Below are 19,319 nucleotides of genomic sequence, written 5' to 3' on the forward strand. Positions count from 1 at the left end.
CTCCTCCACCTACTGTGTTTGGCTGCACCCTCACCGCTCCACCAAACCCCCAGACTCCTGTCCACCTCCTGGCTACATGTGGTGATCTTGCTGTAGACCCGCCCCTAGACTCTGCAGCTCTTCCCTGCTTCTGGGACTCCAGTCCCAGATGTCCTCAGCTGTCTGCTGCTTCTCTCCACCCCACACACCGTGCTCTCCAAGGAGACTCTGCAGTCCCTGTCATCTCCCGACACCAAGGTCATCTATATCTTCCAAGGTCCACTTAGAAGCCTGTCAAGTCCCCACCTGCCCCTCCGTCCCTAGCCTGAGGTCCAGAGGAACCTGCCAAAACCTCCCTCATCTTCCTCAGCCCACTCCTGGCTCCCCTGCCATCCATGGAGGCCTCGGCTAGACAGTCAGCGTTTCACCCCAGCAAGCAGTAGAACAGATAACCTAGTGGAGGTCAAGAGGCCACTGTGAATCTCCTTGTTGCTGTCTTCAGCCTCCACAGCCCATGTGAAGGGAAGGCCCTGGATGAGGCAAGCCCACAACCAAGGACCCCTGACCCCATGCCAACTAGAGGTTTCGGTCTCCGGCCAGGAGGTCCAGACTTGAAAGGAAATGAATGAGCCATTAAAGGAGTCTGCAGCCCGGAGGCCAGCTGGGAATCAGGGACACTGGGCCAGGCTCACCGCCACGCCCAGCAGCAACCCAGGAACACTCCTGCCAAAGCCACAGGACTTCCCTATGTTCTAGCCAAGAAGGGTCACCCAGGGCTTAACCACCTCAAGAAAGACAGCCAAGGTTCACAGAGAGCTGGTGATTGCAAGTCCCCATTACAGCCGCCCTCCCGCCCTGGGGCCGAGTGTGTGTGTGGGGGGGGGGAGGGGGAAAGTTCAACATCCACAGCAAAGGAAATTCTACTCCATCCCTCCTGTTGCCTCAAGATGATCCCTTGGGTCACTTTGAGAGTTCACAGGACCAGCTGTGGATAAGACAAGCACCTTTCCCTCTGAGTACACAGTAGTAGAGGGGACCCGATGGGCAGAGAGACCTCTGCTCAGATGTTAGCTGGCTGAATGGTGGTAGACATGATTCCTCTCTCCTAGTTAATTTCCATAGCTTTAAAGTGGGAACAGCAATTCCTATGTTAATAAATACAGTGAGATTACACAATACGTCTTGTATGTGTGCTGATGTGCATGCACATGTATGTGCACGTATGTAAAGACCAGAAGTTGATACCCAGCATCCTCCTCAGACACTCTCCACACTATGTTTTGAGACAGAGCCTCTCGCTAAACCTGAGTGGTAGGCTGATTAACGAGAGACATCCAGCAACCTACCTGTCTCCACATCCTTTCCCTCCTGACCCCCAACCCCCAGTACCAGGGTTAGAGACCACCATACCCAGTTTTTATGTGGGTTCTGGAGATCCAAACTCAGGACCACGTCCATAAGCAGCACACACTTTTCTGGAGGCATCTCCCCAGCCCCTGTGAACATAATTCTAACACCAGAAAGGCAGCAAAAGTCCAATCAACTATCCAGCTTACTAGGTCCCTCTTCCTTGTCCATATGCTGTGGATTCGTCCCATCCTCCCCACAGCCTTAGCTCTGAGGCTTCTTCCTAGAGGTCTCTCCTCCAGATCTAAGAGGAAGATTCGCTTTTGCCCTTCCCTTATCCCACCCTCTCCTTTCCGCTGACATTCCTAGGCCCTGCTCACCCCTAAGGTCCACCCCCAGGCTGCAGGGCTCCTTTCACATCTCCAGGCCTGGCAGGGGACTTCCATTCCTTAGGCTTCCAGGTGAATCTTTGCAGCTCTGACTATCCTGGACAGCTTCAGGCCACATCAAACCCAGAGTTCTGGTGGGGCCTCCTCTTCTGCTCTCACAGTGCAGTGTCCTGCATCACAACAGCCTGGGAATCTTCTGGGGATTCCTCTTTAGAGACTCCAGTCCCGGGGTAGGAAGAAGCCACTTGAATTAACCTGTGCTCCTGCCTGGGACCCCTGTTAGGGCTCCATCTTGGTGCTAGCTTGTTCCTGCCCTGTAATTTCTCCTCCTCTCTCTCTCTGTCTCTCTCTCTGTCTCTGTGTCTCTCTGTCTCTGTCTCTCTCTCTCTGTCTGTCTGTCTCTGTCTTTGTCTCTCTGTCTCTGTCTCTCTCTCTCTCAACCCAGGGAGTTCCCAGAGAGCAGTGACAGTTTTGATTAACGTTCATTATCACTTCCTCTGTAGGGTGAAATCCGAGACAGATGGATAGATGTGAAGACCTCAGAGTCTGGGTGTTGGGTGTTTTTGCAATGTCCTTTCCAATTCACAAAGTAAAATCTCATGGCTCATGGAACACAATAGTCAAAGTATCTTTGCCATGTTGCCTTTCGTATCTAGAGAGGTCTAGAAAGGGAGTGTCAGAATTTGGAGTTCTAGAGGATCTCGGAGTTGGGGGTGGGGACCCAGGGGGGCCAGGGAGGGAGAGGTAGAGTCTGTCTAGCCAGACTATGTTTCCAGGCCTAGGCAGCACGTGCTCCTATGTCCAGTGAACTCAGTAGGCTCATGGGAACCATGAAAACTAAAGAGCAGATTGCTCCAATTTACAGATGGGAATTCCAGGTCTGCCTTTGAGCGAGAAGCACAGCAGGAGGAGTCAAGGACAAAGCTCAGGTCTCAGACAGGTTCTCCAACAGGTGTCCGGCAGCCCATAAAGTCCTCATCCTGTGACAATTCACGCTATCAAAGAGGCATGTGACACTTCTCCCCTAGTTACAGAGAGGCCCAGCAGGGCTGAGTCACCCCGGTCACCAGCAGCACAGAAGAACAAAGGAGAAGGGATGGCTGCTGACTCCCTGCTATGCCCTTCTGGACCAAAGTCTGACCTCACAGGTCAGCAGGGTCTCCATGGGGCGATGGATGTGACTGGAGGGTCTCACATCCTTCCTCCAAGGGCAGAGGCTGGGGTCACAGTGCTGGCCAGCCAGCTGCTTGGGACTGAGACTCAAGGTGAATGCAAACATATCGTGACCCTGTGCAGTCTCCCATGGCTCTGCACAGAGCGGGTACCCCGCTAGTCCTCACACCTGGGGGCCACACAGTGCCTAGTGACTCCAAGGAGAGCCACAGACACAGTGGGTTCTGGCCTCTGCCGCCTCCTGACCTTAAAACCAAGGCAAGTGATCTCGCTCATCCTTTGATACCTCTTTGGAGAAGGCAGAAAAGGAAAATGGTTCTCCTAGAAGAGCTTCAGTAGGAAGGCTGGTGGGGAGCAGTTTCCAAACACAAGGTGTCTGAGTAACTTCAGTGCCTCAGTTTCTACTCCTGGGAAATGGGAATAACCTCTGGAGCCCCTTTCACAAGATGCTAAGAGTCTCAGCCAGCAGTAGGCAAAAATCAACTTGTTTGCGGGTCCCAACATGTGGCCACAGGGATGCCTCCTCTCTGGTCATCTCTGATCCCCTCTACTATTTCTAGTATACAACAGGAGCTTAATAAATAAATGTTGGAAGAAAGGAGGTAAAGGCAGAGAGGATACAAAGATAAGAGTGATAAGGAAAGAAATGAAAAGCAGCAGGTGCAGGAAGGCAGGAGGAGGAGCCGCCAGGGAGGGCTGCAATGACACTTCCAGGGGCCAGGAAGGTGAAATGATAGGTTGACCAGGGCTGGTTTAGATCATAAGGCTGACCCCAGGGCTTCCCCGACCCTCCCCTAGGCCTCCTACTTTGCCCTAGCTTCCATTTCAAGGGCCTAACCTCTCCTCTCAAAGGAGGCTCCACCAAACGGTTCCCCTCACCTCCCTCAGCTAGAGGTAGCTCCCAGCTATTTGCTTTGGAGGTCAGAGGGGAAGGAAGCCACTGGAACTAGAAACTGCCTTTCCAAGCCCCAGACAGGGTCCTCCACTCTGCGACCTGTGTTTCCAGTCCTACTGTGGTGAGTCAGGAGTGAGTGTATCCAGAACACCAGGGGGATGTCAGGCCCTGCAGGCATTTTCTGACACGCAGTGTGGTTAGCACTGGTGTGTCACTAAGACATGTGGCCGCATCATGTCATGTCAGAGAGGACAGATTGCATGCACCAGCCAGAGCATGCTTCGCAGCATCCAAGTCACAGGATATGTGTGTTGGTGTATGCCCACATGTGTGTTGGCAACACGAGGGTGTGTTAGAGCTGGTGAGTGTTTTAGTGGGACCTGTGTATGCTAACAGGACTGTCAGTAAGAATGTGTTGACAGACGAGTGTGTGCGCGCGCGCCAGAGAGAAGGTGTGTGACGTCGTCTTGTCACAGATGCGAAGAGTGTGGCAGCGGCTGTCAGCTTGTGCCAGCCAAAGAAGGGTGCTCCTGTGTTCATGAGCGTGTGTGTGTGTGTGTGTGTGTGTGTGGTGTCAGCCTGCCCCGGACTGTCCTCGAAACTGCCTGCCAGTGCAGGGTGTGTGAGCTCGCCTCGGCCAGGAAACGTGAGCCAGATGGGGTGGCCCACCCTGGCTGCCTCGGTCCTTACACATGGTTCTTGCCAGCGACCACACAAGAGACTTGGGCAGAGCACAGAGTGCCAGACCCAGGGTGACGCTGATTGGAACCTCCGCCCGTGCCCTCTCCCAGGTCGTCCCCACGAGCGCGTGGGGCAGGGCGGCCACCCGCACTCACCGTGTCCCTTTGTCGCCCATGGTCCGCGGCGGCCGCAGGGAGGTCCGCGGCGTCAGCTCCCAGGCTGGAAAATCCCCGGCCGCCAGGAGGAGCGCGGGCCAGCCCGCTCCCGGCTACCCCGCTCCGCCTCCTCCGCTGTCGCCGCCGCCGCCGCCCCCGCCCGGGTCCCCGCCCGTCGCTGGAGCAGCACAGCGCCCGGACCGCCGCCAGGGGCGTGGAGTGTGCGGGTGTGAGCGCGCGTGTGTGGCTCGGTGCGCGGCTCTGCGTGTGCGTGCCCAGAGAGTAAAGGCTGGGCTGCTGACCGCGGCTGGTCCACGCGAGCGCGTGCACGTAAGCGCGTGCCAATGCGAGTGAGTGCACGGCTGTGCGCGCGAGCCTGTCGGGAAAGTGTCTGTGTGTCTCTGTGTGTGTATGCAGAGGTGTGCACGTCTTTGTGCAGTTGTGCGTGTGTGCGCACAGCCGTGGGTGCGAGCGCTTCTCCCGCGCACGCCAGGGCTGGCCTTTGTGTCCGCGGGTAGATAAAAGCGGAAAATCCGCAGACTCTGAGGCCCAGCCACAGCGGCGCCCCTGCGTGAGGACAGCGAGAGATTCCAGAAGCCTAGCCAGGCCTTCGCCCTTTGCTCCACCCTCCCCGCCCCCGCCCTTCTGGAGAGATACCACCCAACTGCAGAACGGGGACAGGAAGAAGGGGTGGGGGCGGGCAGCGGACTGCAACTCGGAAGAGCTGATGAGAGTGGAAAGGGTACGGGAGGGGCAGGCCGAAAGAGGAAGCGGTGAGAACTGGAGATAAGGTAGGGACAGAGAAATGACCACCGTTGGTGGCCGATAACATCGTCGTTGTTAGCACCCAGGCCTACCTTGGTTGCCTGCAATGGTGACTCTGAACACTAGCCATCTCAGATCCCATTCCATGCGTACTGGCTGGGTCCTAAGACCAGCAGGTGACCTGTCCACGGGTTGAAGGGACTTACTTGTTCTTGTGAGCGGGCTCCTGAATACAATAGTGTCCAACAGAGCCTACTATCTACAGTTTTCTTGGTATTCTTAGAAATCTTGACTTTCCTCAAGTTCCGTACCAGGGCAGAAGCTGCAAGCAGGTGAGGGGTAGGAGGGGTAGGGAAGGGTTTTGGGTTTTAACCTAGTTTCTCCTTGCAGGGATCTTGAGGGGTCCCTTCTTGCTTTATAGGCAGTGGAAGAATGTGAGGTCTTTCTCACCGCCTCACTGCTGGGGTTAGACTAATTGGCCCTGATAGGTCCCTGATATTGGAGTATTAAGGATAGGAAAGGAAACTATCATTTGCTCTGATGCAATTGCGGCTCTGGAAACATCTCCTGTAATTATGTTCAGAAGCAGTTACCTATGCTGTTTACATAGAGTGTGCTGTTTATAGAGTTGGTAATAATATCCTAGGATAATGACTGTAATTATGTCCAGATTGGGGAGGGGTGGGTAGAGGCTAATGGACAGGCAGGGTGGTCCACGTCTGGACAGTAAGAGCTGGGAGAAAATAGATTAAGGTCTGGGACTTTCACCTGCCCTTTCTTCGCGCCTGGGTTCTTCCCCTGCCCCAAGCAGGGCAGAACCGGCAGCCACCTTATCCTTCTATAGGAGTAGGGGAATCTTGAAAGGAGCAGAATAGAATCCTCTGTTGATAGCAGGAAGTTCCCTTTGTGAGCCCAAAAGACTGATGACCATTGGAGGGAACTTGTACTCTCCACACAGGCTTCCTCCAAATCCAAGGCTATCAATACAGTGCCCAGTGCTAATTCTCAGAGCATTCAGGCAAATTTGTCATCCCACTCCATAAGTATCTGCGATTATGTTACTATAACGATGTTTTAGACTACTTTCCCAATAAAACAAACGGCCTGGATAGATGCACCAGATGGTTCCAGGTAGCCCACACCTCCATGGAGCTCTTCCTGGACCAGCTTTGGAAAACAAGACTTGAAACACTGAGGGACACAAACAGATTGGTAGATGGTAGAGTCAACTTGCAAGATGTCAAGTGCAGGCGTCCCTTCTATAAACCCCATAAGGGGTTGGATAGTGATCCCAGTGCCACTGGACACGCCTGTGAACTAGATCCTCTGTTGCCTTTTCTGAAATGAATGATTGAACTGGTGCTTAGAGAAACTAAGTCACAGCCGGGTGGTGGTGGTGCACGCCTTTAGCCCCAGCACTCCGGAGACAGAGGCAGGCAGATCTCAGTGAGTTCGAGGCCAGCCTGGTCTACAAGAGCTAGTTCCAGGACAGGCTCCAAAGCTACAGAGAAACCCTGTCTTGAAAAGAGAGAGAGAGAACCTAATGGCCCCTAACCTCCCTTTCTCCAGTTTTCCTCCAAGGGATGCTAACACAGAGCAAAGCCAGAATTCCGCTTACTTTTTATTCAATGACTGTTTATTGTCCCAGTTGTGGTTCTGGAGAATTTACAGGTCAGTAGCAAATAGGGCAGAGTTTTCAATGCAGGGAGTGCTCGAGAATAGGGCGTGGGGTGGGGTGAGAGGGCACTTTCCTTTCATCTGTGAGGCCTAAGGAAAGCACTTAGCACTCATCCAGTAATCAAAATTAATAAAACTGCAAAAGCAGTCACAAGACCTCCCCGTCAGGAATCTAGTTTTAATGATAGTGTTATGAAATAAACCAAAACGTAGTGGTTGGGGTTAACGTCCTGAGATAAGGCTCTCCAAAGAGGAGACCTTTGGGCAGAAAGCTGCACCAAGGAGCCAGGGACAGGAAGGACAAGCAAGGACCCAGGAGGGTGTGTCTGGGTTTGGTAAACAGGAAGAGTGGGTGCAGGTAAGGCAGGCAGCAGCCATATCACACAGGTCTCATAATTAGAGGTGAGGTGCATGAGAAGTCTATTTAAAGAGAAGGTTTGGGGCTTCAGTGTGCCCAACCTTTGGCCCATGGGCTACATGCAGCCAAGAATACCCATGAATGTGGCCCAACACACAAGCATAAACTTCTTTAAAATATGAGGAGATTTTTGTGTGATTAGACGGTGCACTTCTGGTGTATGAACTTTGTAGGTGGCAATGCTGTGTCCTAATGCCAAGAGGCATGCAGGTCACAGTCCAGCTTCTAAGGTTGTGCTGCACGGTCTTGTCGGGGATGGCATGGAACCAGGCAAGAGCGGAGGCTGCGTGCCCCCTCGGTGCAGCCTCCTGGTTTGTACTAGAGCTGTGGCCCAGGAAATACAGACTCATGGCTGCCCTTGGAGGCTGTGTGGCCCTTTCCTGCAGCTATGATTAAGCACCATGACCAAGGCAACTGAAGGGAGAGTTAACTTTGGATGGTTCCAGAAGGATGAGAAGCCATGATGCCAGATCACATAGGCTTGTGCTTGGAGCAGGACGCTCAGCTCACATCTCTTAGTAGTCAGCATGAAGCAAAAAGAGCACACTAGCACTCAGGAGGAAGGGACAAGTGGATCTCTGTGAGTTCGAGCCCAGCCTGGTCTACATAGTAAGTTCTAGGACAGGGTCCATAACTACTGAGAAACCCTGTCTCAAAAAAACTAAAAAACAAAAACAAAAAGACACTGGGTATGATGTATGATGTGACATTTTGAAACCTCAAAGCCCACCACAGTGGCTACTTCCTCCAGGAGGGCGACACCCCCTAGACCTCCTTGAACACTTCAACTGGGGACCAAGTATTCAAAGGCCAGAGCCTGTGGGGGACATTTCTAATTCACGCCACCACAGAGGTAGAGCCAGCTGCACCTGCTCAGGGACTGGACCGTGCAAAGGGGTGGGGGTTCAGGATGACTTGAAGGTTTAGGGCAGAGTCTGTTCAATGCTCACGCAGGCCTCTTTCTCAAACAAGGGAAGTTCCACCCTCCCTATCTTAACCTTCACCAGAGAGATTTCCCTAAAGGCAAATGGAGTCTACGAAGGCCCCCAGGAAACAGCCACCTCCAGCTCTGCGCCACTGAGACCTCCTACTCGTCTACAGTTGATCACACACAATCATAGCTTCTTCCCTTTGTAAAGTTTTTGAGACAGGGTCTATCATAACCCAGCCTGGCCTTTAACTCACTATGCAGCCAAAGATGACCTTGATCTTCTGATCCTCCTGCCTCTACTTCCTCGGGTCCTGGGAAGTCAGGTACCTACTTACCACGGCATCCCGTTTATGCAATCCTGGGCTTTGAATACGAGGTACGTATCTTTCCAAGTGAGCTACATTCCCAGCCTTCTAACAATTTTTTCAATTTATTTATTTATTTAGGTTTTTCGAGACAGGGTTTCTCTGTAGCTTTGGAGCCTGGCCTGGAACTAGCTCTTGTAGACTAGGCTGGCCTCGAACTCACAGAGATCCGCATGCCTCTGCCTCCCGAGTACTGGGATTAAAGGCGTGCGCCACCACTGCCCAGCCAATTTCTTGGATTAAAAAGAAAAAACAAAAAACGAGCTCAGTGGAGAAATGCATCTGTGGTTAAGAGCATGGCTGAGCTTGCAGAAGACCCGAGTTTGGTTCCTAACACCTAAGGCAGGAAGCTCACAAATGTCTGGAACTCCAGTTCTGGAGACTCTAATGTCCTCTTTTGGCCTCAGTAGGGAACTGCACTGGCATGCATACTCACACATAGACATGCATGCATATGCATAATTTAAAATAAAAATAAACTTTTTTTTTAAATGAACCTAGGCTGACAAGAGAGCTTAGCAAGTGAGGGTGCTCGCTAACAAATCTACCTGGGAGTCCTTGGGAGACCCCCATGGAGAAAGGAGAGAACGCCAGCAAGCTGACCTCTGACCTCCACATGCACGCGGTGGTATGTCTGCACTGCCCCTCCCAAGTAATGAAAAAAAAAAACATAGAGGGCGATATATGAAGTCAACCTCTGGTGTCCAATAGGCACTAGGCAAATACACCCACACACTCATAGTAGTAACACACACACCTGTAATCCCAACCCTTGAGAGGCAGAGGTAGGATTGCCTTAAGTGTGAGGTCAGCCTGAATAAACTATACAGCAAGTACCAAGCCAGCTAGGGTTCCAGAGTGAGCCCGTCTCACATCAAAACAAAACAGCCTTTGGAAATGATCCAGCAGATCATACCTTGACCAGGACTCTTAACGAAGCAGACCTTGGGCCCTCTTTCCCCAGTTCTTCCTCATGTCAGTCCTAGCTAGACCCTTTTGTTTGTTCTTCTTCCCAAAGTTGCCGCTTTAAATAAATTCTCTCTCTGTTTAAAAAAAAAAAAATAATAAGGGAGGTGTGGAGGAGTGAAAATGATTCCTGCTTTCTTTAGGAAGGAAGTGCTGAGCCAAGAACACAGCAAATGAAGGCAGACCTAGGACTAAGAGTCAAAGCTAGGTCAAGCAGTTGAAAGGCAGAATGAGGGACAAGGGAGCGGGAGGGTTGTCTCTGCACTTGCAGTTAACTGATGTTCCCTGGAGATGCTGGAAGTTAGAAACTTCTCTAACTTGCCCAACCAGAAATCTGAGTGCCATTCTTGACAAGTCCCTTGCCTCCTCAATCAATCCAGTCCAGGACTTCTGTCTCCTATGTCCCTCCCAGCAAAGCTAGGGAAATGAGCAGGAATTAGACCACATCATACCAAGATGTGTGTGTGAGTGTGTGTGTTTGTGTGTGTGTTTTTGTGTGTGTGTGTGGTGTGTATGTGTGAATGGTATGTGTGTGGTGTATGTGATATATATGTGGTGTGTGGGATGTGTATGTGTGTGTGGTGTGATGTGTGTGGTGTGTATGTGTGAATGGTATGTGTGGTATATGTGTGTGTGGTGTATGTGGTATATGTGTGGTGTGTGAGATGTGTGTGTGTGCTGTGTGTGTGCTGTGTGTGGTGTGTGTATGTGTGAATAATATGTGTGTGGTGTATATGTGGTATGTGATGTGTGTGTGGTGTGTGTATGCGTGTGTGGTGTATGTGGTATATATGTGTGGTTTATGTGTGTGTTATGTGTGATGTGTGTGGTGTGCATGTGGTGTGTGTATGTGGTGTGTGTGGTGTGTGTATGTGTGTGTGGTGTGTGTCGTGTGCATGTGGTGTGTGTATGTGGTGTGTGTGGTGTGTGTATGTGTGTGGTGTGTGTGAGGTGTGTGTAGGTTGTGTGTGTGTATGTGTGTGTGATGTGTCAATGTCATGTCTGTGTGTGTAAGGAGTTTAGTCTTCATTCCGCAGCCAGTGAAGAGGCTGTAAAGACTTCTAGCAGAAAGGGGACGCGCTAAGATGTGTTCTGAGATCGCTCCAGCTGTTATATGAAGAATAAATTAGACAGGGATGGAGAGAGCTCATAGCCAAGAGCAGCAAGGAGGAGGAATGAAGGATGAACTGCATTCCAGGGGGAGGGCACACAGTGGCAGCAGAACCTGAGCAGAGAAAGGAGGAGCCTGCCACAGGGAGGACTCAGATGGACCTGGGGCCAGTGCCTGGAACAGGAGACAGGGAGTGGAAAGGAAGCCCAGACAGCGGCTACACTGAGGAAGCAGGCTCAGAGACTGGGCAGCTCGTCACCGTGCAGAGCTAGTTCAGCTATTGATGAACTGCAGTCCCCGCTACAGACAATGTTGAAGTTTTCCTGGTTTGACATAAACAATTGGTGTTGCTGAAGGTAAGACAAACCTCAGGACAGAACACTACAGAGATGTCCTCAAAGACAACTTAGTAATAAATAAACAATAAAAGTGTCTTTAAGATCATTCAGTATTTACTATCTACTACAGATAGGTAGACAGGTAAACCCAGAATCTTTTCACAGCGCAGGCATGAAAGTTACTAAATATTTGTTCCAATTTTGACTATTCTTTTTTTTTTTTTTTTTTTTTTTTCTGTGGCTTTGGAGCCTGACCTGGAACTAGCTCTCGTAGACCAGGCTGGTCTCGAACTCACAGAGATCCGCCTGCCTCTGCCTCCTGAGTGCTGGGATTAAAGGCGTGCGCCACCACCGCCCGGCAATTTTGACTATTCTTGATGTTAACAATAGCAGGCTTGATTTTTTTGTTTGGACTTTTTTTTGTTTTGTTTTCGTTTTTTGAGGCAGGGTTGCCTTGGCTGTCCTGGAACTCACTCTGTAAACCTGGCTGGCCTCAAATTCATAGAGGTCCACCTGTCTCTGCCTTCTGAGTTCTGGGATTAAAGGTGTGCACCACAACTGCTTGGCTCAATAGCAGATTTTTAATTAAAAGAAACTTGTGAACTTTCTTTTTCCAGAGACAGGGTTTCGTATAGTCCAGGCTGCCCTTGACCCCACAGAGAGCAGTAGGAGAGCGTCTCTACCCACTTCCTCCATCTCCCAAGTACTGGGTTATACACGCACATCATTACAACTTTTCTAAACGGTTCATTAAAAACAAATAACTATAATTGATAGTCACTAAAAGAATAATGTTTTTAAAAAATTCACAAGTTCAAGATGGCCAGCCAGTGATTTAATGATCTGTTAGCACAAAAGGAATGCTCTTCACAAGCAGCTGACAAAGCCAGGCAATGGTGGTGCACGCCTTTAATCCCAGCACTTGGGAGACAGAGGCAGGCAGATATCTGTGAGTTTGAGGACAGCTTGGTCTACAGCACAAATTCCAGGACAGCAAGATATACACAGATACCTGTTTTGAAAAAAACAAACAAACAAAAAAGTATAAGAATTTCACAGATTTGATGAAAAAGATCACCTCATATATTCAAGGATTTTGGCAAAACAGAAACAGGGAAAATGAAACCCACAAAGTAGATATCCAAGCATATCCTAGCCAAGCAGCTATAAACCAGAATAAGAGAAAAACCTGAAAGCCACAAGAAGGCACGTAGCAAATAGATACAGAAAACGATCCAGTGGGGTTTGACTTCTCAGAGGCCAAGATGATGGAATAACACCACCACCACAGGACCCAAACCAAAACCCAAATACATCCTGTGGACCCACCGAAGTCAAGACAAATAAGAGCCAAGACCATTCCTCTCCCCCAGATCTGCAGTGAGAAGTGTTCACGGAAGCTCTTGAGGGTGAAGGGCAAGGGCTTAGATGGAATATATAAATAATAAAACAAGGATAGAAGTTTAGAAGTGGGCAAATGTCTCTGAAAATGAAAAATGTACTAACAACCAAAAGACTTACATTTTTGTTTAATTTGTTTTGTTACATTTTATTTATTTAGGTTGTGTATGTACTTACACACGAAGTCTCCAAGGAGTCCCAGTTGGGAGGTGGTGGCACACTCCTTTAATCCTAGCACTCGAGAGGCAGGTGGATCTCTATGAGTTAGAGGCCAGCCTGGTCTGCAGAGTGAGGTCCAGGACAGCCTGGGGCACACAGGGAAGAAAATCCTGTCTCAAAAAAAAAAAAAAAAAAAAAAAGTTGTTTTTTTCATTTTATTTATTTTTTTCTCCTTGGGTGTCTACCATTCAGCTCCTCCAACTTATTCCAGGGATTTATTCTTACCTATGAACGCCCAGCCTTAGTTTAGCTTGTTTCTAGTCAGCTTTTCTAAGTTAAATTATCACATTTCTCTGTAACTACGTTTTGCCTCTGGGCTTTTTACCTTTCTTTATTCTTTATTATTATTATTTATGTATTTATTTGCTGAATGATGGTGGCACACGCCTTTAACCCCAGCACTTAGGAGGCAGAGGCAGGCCTGGTCTACAAGAGATAGTCCCAGGACAGGATCCAAAGCTACAGAGAAAGCCTGTTTTGAAAAACCAAAATAATAATGATAATAATAATAATAAGAAGAAGAAGAAGAGGAGGAGGAGGAGGAGGAGGAAGAAGAAGAAGAAGGAAGAAGAAGAAGGAAGAAGAAGAAGAAGAAGAAGAAGAAGAAGAAGAAGAAGAAGAAGAAGAAGAAGAAGAAGAAGAAGAAGAAGAAGAAGAAAACTTTTTTATGTGCATTGGTGTTTTGCCTGCCTATATGTCTGTGTGAGGGTGTCAGGTCCTCTGGAACCAGAGTTACAGACAGTCGTGAGCGGCCATGTGGGTACTGGGAACTGAATCCAGGTCCTCTGGAAGAGCAGTCTATCTGAGCCATCTCTCCAGTCCCTACCTTTCTTTATTCTATATGTCTTTCTTTTCTTCTTACTCTATGGCTAGCTGTGTGACTGGGTGACTGACCCCTGGTGTCCTTCTCCCCTCCTCTTCTTGTTCCTAGCTCTTCTATCAAGCCTAGATTTCTCCTCCTATTTATTCTCTCTGCCTGGCAGCCCCGCCTATCCTTTCTCCTGCCTAGCTATTGGCCGTTCAGCTCTTTAGTAGACCAATCAGGTGTTTTAAGCAGGCTAAGTAACACAGCTTTACAGAGTTAAATAAATGCAACATAAAAGAATGCAACACCAAACCATAATCCCAGAGAACTTAGACAACAATGCGGACACTAAGAGAAACTTACATAGATATAATCTACAATGGAAGTAGAAAGTATAAAAAGACAAGGTCTCCTGAGTAAATTGGGAGCATGGGGACCTTGGGGGAGGGTTGAAGGGGGAGGGGAGAGGCAGGGAGGGGAGCAGAGAAAAATGTAGAGCTCAATAAATATCAATAATGTTTTGCAAAAAAGAAAGAAAGAAAAAATCACTAACAGTCAAAAAAAAAAGAATGCAACACATTTTTGCATCATTAAACAAATTTTCCACAGCATAAACAAATGCAACACATCTTAAACTAATATTCCACAACGGAGAAGAAGCCTGAGTCCCTGAGATGTGTCTTATTTGTTTTGCAGGCGGTGTGTGCGTGTGTGTGTTTTGAACCCCAGACCAATCACAAGCCAGGGAAGTGTTGGAACACTACACTACACTATCTCCATTCCCAGTTGGCGAGGTAAGTGCCTTCCCAGGTTTACTCACTGACCCTATAAACTTGGAACTGTTACATGCCAAAATAACAACACTTTTGTGGGGTTAAAAGTTTGTTTCTATTTTGGTTTGGTTGAGTTGGGTTTCTTTTGTTGGGGGTTGTTTGTTTTTTAGGCTAGTTTAGTTTTTGAGACAAGGGCTTATGTAGCCAAGGCTAGCCCTGAATTCCTGACCCTCTTGAACCATTTTCCAAATGCTGAGATTATAGGCATTGGCACCATGCCTGACTATGGGTTTAAAAATATATAACAGTAACTGGTAACCTCAAGCAGGTCGTCCGTGAGATTACTGTGTTGCAATTCATACAGCCTGTTCTAATTGTAATAAGAAGATATATTGTATGTAGTCCCTAAATACAAAACACTGCAGTTGGGGTGTAGTTCAGTGTAATGCCTAGCAGGTATGAAGTTTTGTGTTTAATCCCTGAACTATAAAAAGCAAAAAATAAAAATAAATAAAAAATAAAAATACAAGAAGCTGGGGGCAGGCAAGATGACTCATAGAGTAAAGGCACTTGCCGAGTCAGGTGGCCTTTGTTCCATCCTCAAACCCACAAGACAGAAGATGAGCACTGAGTCCTGAAAATTGTCCTTTGGCCTTCACATGCTCTGTGGTGTGGGCAGACACGCCACCACATACACAATAAAGAAAGAAAAAAAAATGTACTTTCTGTCTCCTAAACAGCTGAGATCACAGCCTGTGTCTTACTATAGCTGGCACTATTGGACTTAAATTATCAAAATTTTTCTTAAGCTGGAAAACTTAATTATAAACACACATGCAAATATAGCCCATGACATTTTAAAAGCAAAGCTATGGTGTGGTGGCGCATGCATCTTTGATCCCAGCACTCAGAAGACAGAGGCAAGCGAGTCTCTATGAGTTCAAGGCTACCTGGTCTACATAACTAGATGTATTTGTCCATCAATGACATTTTGGTACAGCTATAATGGCTGAAAACAGAAAAGCTTAAAGCTGCTTTTCTTTGTTCTTGGAAACAGGATTTTACGTAGCCCAGGTTGGCCTTGAGCTCACTACTCACTATTATATAGAAACTTTGAAATGATATTATCCTGCATCCACAAAACCAGAGAGAATACTAATAAAAAGGATCAATACGAAAGCGTAAGGTTTCAGAGAAAAGAAAAACAGGAGAGTTCAAAATAATGAAAACAAAAAAGCACAATTTTTAAACATTTAGAGGCAGTTGCCAGAAAGCAAAGAGTTAGGACGAGGCGTGTTAGCAGGATTTAGGAGCCAAACGGAATAAATTCTCAACAGCCAACAGTGGAACAATTTGAGCAATAAAGTGAATAATGTCTTGGGCTAGGACCCAAAGTCTAAAATAAATAAACACGAACCACAGTGATCTAAATGAATAAATAAATACATAGGGGAAGTCAGGACTGTAATCCCAGCGCCTGGGTGACTGGAGGTGAAAGGTCAGGAGTTTAAGGCTTCTCCTCCTTCACGTTTCAAGTTCAATACCAGCCTGAGCTAATGATGCAGTTTCAAAAACCAATAAACAACAACAACAACAAAACAAGAAAATCAAGGTAAGAGGATCTGACAGTGACTTCTGCAACCCAGTGGTGGCTCCTATCAGTAGATGATGTCACATGATGGGAAATCACAAGAAAGATGCTAAATTTTTGTAGGGACATTCTACAAAATGCCTTCTGGGAGTCAGGAGAGAGGGCTCAGTAGTTAAGAGCACCGTCTGCTCTCCCAGAGGTCTGCAGTTCAGTTCCCAGCATCCATGCTGGGCCAGTCACAAGCACCTCCTTGGGTGACTTTCCCAGCAAGTCCCAAGCAGTTCCTCCTAGTCAGGATCTGTGGAAATGTGCCTAGCCACCCTCATTTGAGCGAGCCCTCTAGACCAAGTGGTGCAGGTCATGTCTGAGATCCGTGGGTGGGTGCGGATGGTGCATGAGTTGGCACTGGTGGATCGGTCAGACCCCCCTTTGGGCTTAATTCTTCACAACCTGCAACTGCCACAGGCCCCGTCTCCAGGTGGGACAGACTCTAGAATTTCTCAGGACCAGGCTGATGCTTGTCTCCAGGAGAAAATACTTCCATCTTAGCCGTGTCCTCCGTCTCACCCTCCTCCCCTGTAACGATGTCCTCAGTTCCCCTCACTTGTGTCCCTTCTTATGGTTTGTATGTAGCTTGAGGGTGTTCCCCAAGGGTTCGAGAGCAAGAAGTTGGTTGCCTGATGTGACCATGTTGGGAGATGATGAGGTCTAGTGGGAGTGGTTAGATCATCTTTCTCAAAAAATTGAAGAATTTCTGATAGGACCTTAAAGTACTTGGATTACCAAAGAGTGAGCTGTTAAATGTAAAAGCCAGAACCTGAGCCCTGAGTCCCTCTTTGGCTTTCTGTTTTTCCAGGTGATGGCGCCCTCTCATCCATTCCTATCATTGTGACACCGTTTGCCCCGAAGTCCTGAGCAAAACTGTTTTCAAACAGTGCCACGTCCTTGAAGCTCCAGAACTAAATAAACTTCTTTATAAACATCCAGCTTCAGACATTTTGTTACAGAAATAGGAAACAAACAAATACATTGTTGCAGGCATTAAGATACAAAGTTGTGGGCTCTAAGATACATAGTTGTGAAACATAGTTGTGCAGACACAAACTGAAAGAAACCCGGTAGTAGGGGCTGTATTTGATTTCAAGCCTAACAAGGAAACAGAAACCTCCTATAATAATGTCCTAAAGACAAAAAGTATTATTTCAGTTAGAAAACAGTGTAAAAAGTCAGAAGCTCTTCCTCTTAAAGAAACATGCATGGGAAAGGTGCCAAGAAACTTTAAGAAAAACCAAAGTGAACAGGGCATGATGGCTGAAGTTTAGTATCCAGGAGGTCAAGGCTGGGATGGGATTGGGTGGGGGGGTGGGGAGGGTGACGGGGTGGAAAGGGTGTGTGTATGAGGGTCCCGGGTGAACTACAAAGTGAACTGAACAATGATTGTGAGGCCTTTCAGGACCAGACAACAAGAGCCTTTCTAAAACAAAACAACAAAACTGTATCACAAGCTTGTAATTCAAATATGATCATGTGGTTTTTTTTTTTGAGCAATTGATGACAAGTTTAAAAAAAATGAAGCATGTGATACAATCATCTGAAAAACAGTCTCTTTTTTTTCTTTTTTTGACATTATTTTACTTTCATATGGAAAAATGTAAACACGGGTAGAAATTTAAAAAAAAGCCTGGTAGCCGGGCGGTGGTGGCGCACGCCTTTAATCCCAGCACTTGGGAGGCAGAGGCAGGCGGATCTCTGTGAGTTCGAGACCAGCCTGGTCTACAAGAGCTAGTTCCAGGACAGGCTCCAAAACCACAGAGAAACCCTGTCTCGAAAAACAAAACAAAACAAAACAAAACAAAACAAAAAAAGCCTGGTGGTGTTGATGCATCTTTTTAATCCCAGGACAGGAGGCAGAGGAAGGCAGATCTCTTGAGTTTGAGGCCAGCTGGTCTACAGAGTGAGTTCCAGGGCAACCAGGGCTACACAGAGAAACCCTGTCTCAAAAAAGGAAAAAGAAAAAGGGGAAAAGAAAAACTGAGCCACCACCACATACCCATCCCTCGGTTTCAATGGTTATTATAAATGTCACTGGTGTATATGTGCATGTGAGGACATGTGGTGTGTGTTACGAATTTGTCTGTGTGTATAAGCATGTGTGCATTTCTTTTCTCTACAGTTAGTGAGGTCTCAGGACTACTCTGAGTTACGGGCTGCATGGACTTTATGTGGACATCTCCAGATTGGGGGCTCTTTTCTACCAAACTGTAGGGGCGCAGTTTGCTGCTGCTGAAGGCCAGATCCTAGTTGTGTTTGTTTGCTTGTTTGTTTGTTTTTTCAGGCAGGGTTTCTCTGTAGCTTTGGAACCTGTCCTGGAACTAGCTCTTGTAGACCAGACTGGCCTCCAACTCACAGATCTGCTTGCCTCTGCCTCCCAAGTGCTGGGATTAAAGGCGTGCACCACCACCTCCCGGCTCCCAGATCCTAGTCTTAACAGCTGCTGCGTTGGACAGTCTTCAAGTTAGGGCCACTTTAGCCGTTCTCAAATCTTCCCTTTCTTTAGAGTCAAAAGCATCTCTGGTTTGTTTAGCTTCTGAAGGCCCATTCCTTGGTGGTCCAGTCAATGTAGATATTCAGAATGCCCTACTCCAGTGTAAACATGGGGGCAGGTGTCCAACACTCAGAAGCCTTCCTCGATTCTCTGTTTATCTAAGTTTACTAAGAGCCCCCTTTGATTATACACATTATGGATACAAGAGTGCCAGGTCAGATTAAAGATGCTCAAACTATGCTTTAATTTATTATCTGGGCCTCTTTAAAGTCCAGGAAGTTTAGATTAGGAATGAAAAGCTATTTGGAGATGTAGCCACAAAAGACCCTCAGAAATAACTGATAGCCACAGATCCTAGGCTTTGCCATAGAACTCCTAGGCTGTGGGAGATGCAGGAAGTAGCTGGCCTTGAGCCCGCAGCAGTAGAATCTCGGGCCTCCTACCCAAACCTGAGTCATTGGTTCTGGACTTTATTCTTTTCTCTTTTTATTATGGTGGCTGGTTGGGGGTGGGGAGGGCAAGCAGGAACAGAAGATGAAGGGAGCTTTGGTCTGATTTGCCTAAGACTTCATTGCAACTCAGTTATTGGGACAGAATTTGAACCCAGTCTTCCTGGCTCCATACGTTAATCCCCTCTCCTCCCTTCCAACTTCCAAGGAATCTAGAAAACCCAGCCTTGCTGCTGCCTTGAGTATTCCTCGAGGTAGCATGCAGTAATGCCTGCTGTCAGAAGGGCCAAGTTTCCAGCAGTTACCTAGGTGATGCTGGTGACAAAAGCCAGCAACCACACCCAGA

General features: G+C 48.0%; 1 protein-coding gene and 1 long non-coding RNA gene across 2 annotated transcripts in view; one reads left to right on the forward strand and one right to left on the reverse strand.

The window, feature by feature from the left end:
* Positions 1 to 4,965, reverse strand: part of Arrb1 (arrestin beta 1) — a 70,988-nt gene extending 66,023 nt beyond the window's left edge. The window contains exon 1 of the mRNA XM_057755906.1: positions 4,620 to 4,965. Coding sequence (XP_057611889.1) covers positions 4,620 to 4,639 — 20 coding nt within the window. The 5' untranslated portion in view covers positions 4,640 to 4,965. The remainder of the gene's footprint in view (positions 1 to 4,619) is intronic.
* A 30-nt stretch (positions 4,966 to 4,995) lies between these two features.
* LOC130865047 (uncharacterized) lies at positions 4,996 to 16,965 on the forward strand. The gene is made up of 3 exons (XR_009056059.1): positions 4,996 to 5,410; positions 14,312 to 14,409; positions 16,836 to 16,965. It is a non-coding gene; the product is annotated as an uncharacterized LOC130865047 (long non-coding RNA).
* The last annotated feature ends 2,354 nt before the right edge of the window (positions 16,966 to 19,319 follow it).

The sequence above is a fragment of the Chionomys nivalis genome, chromosome 23 (genome assembly GCF_950005125.1).
Source record: "Chionomys nivalis chromosome 23, mChiNiv1.1, whole genome shotgun sequence".
Classification (NCBI taxonomy): Eukaryota; Metazoa; Chordata; class Mammalia; order Rodentia; family Cricetidae; genus Chionomys; species Chionomys nivalis.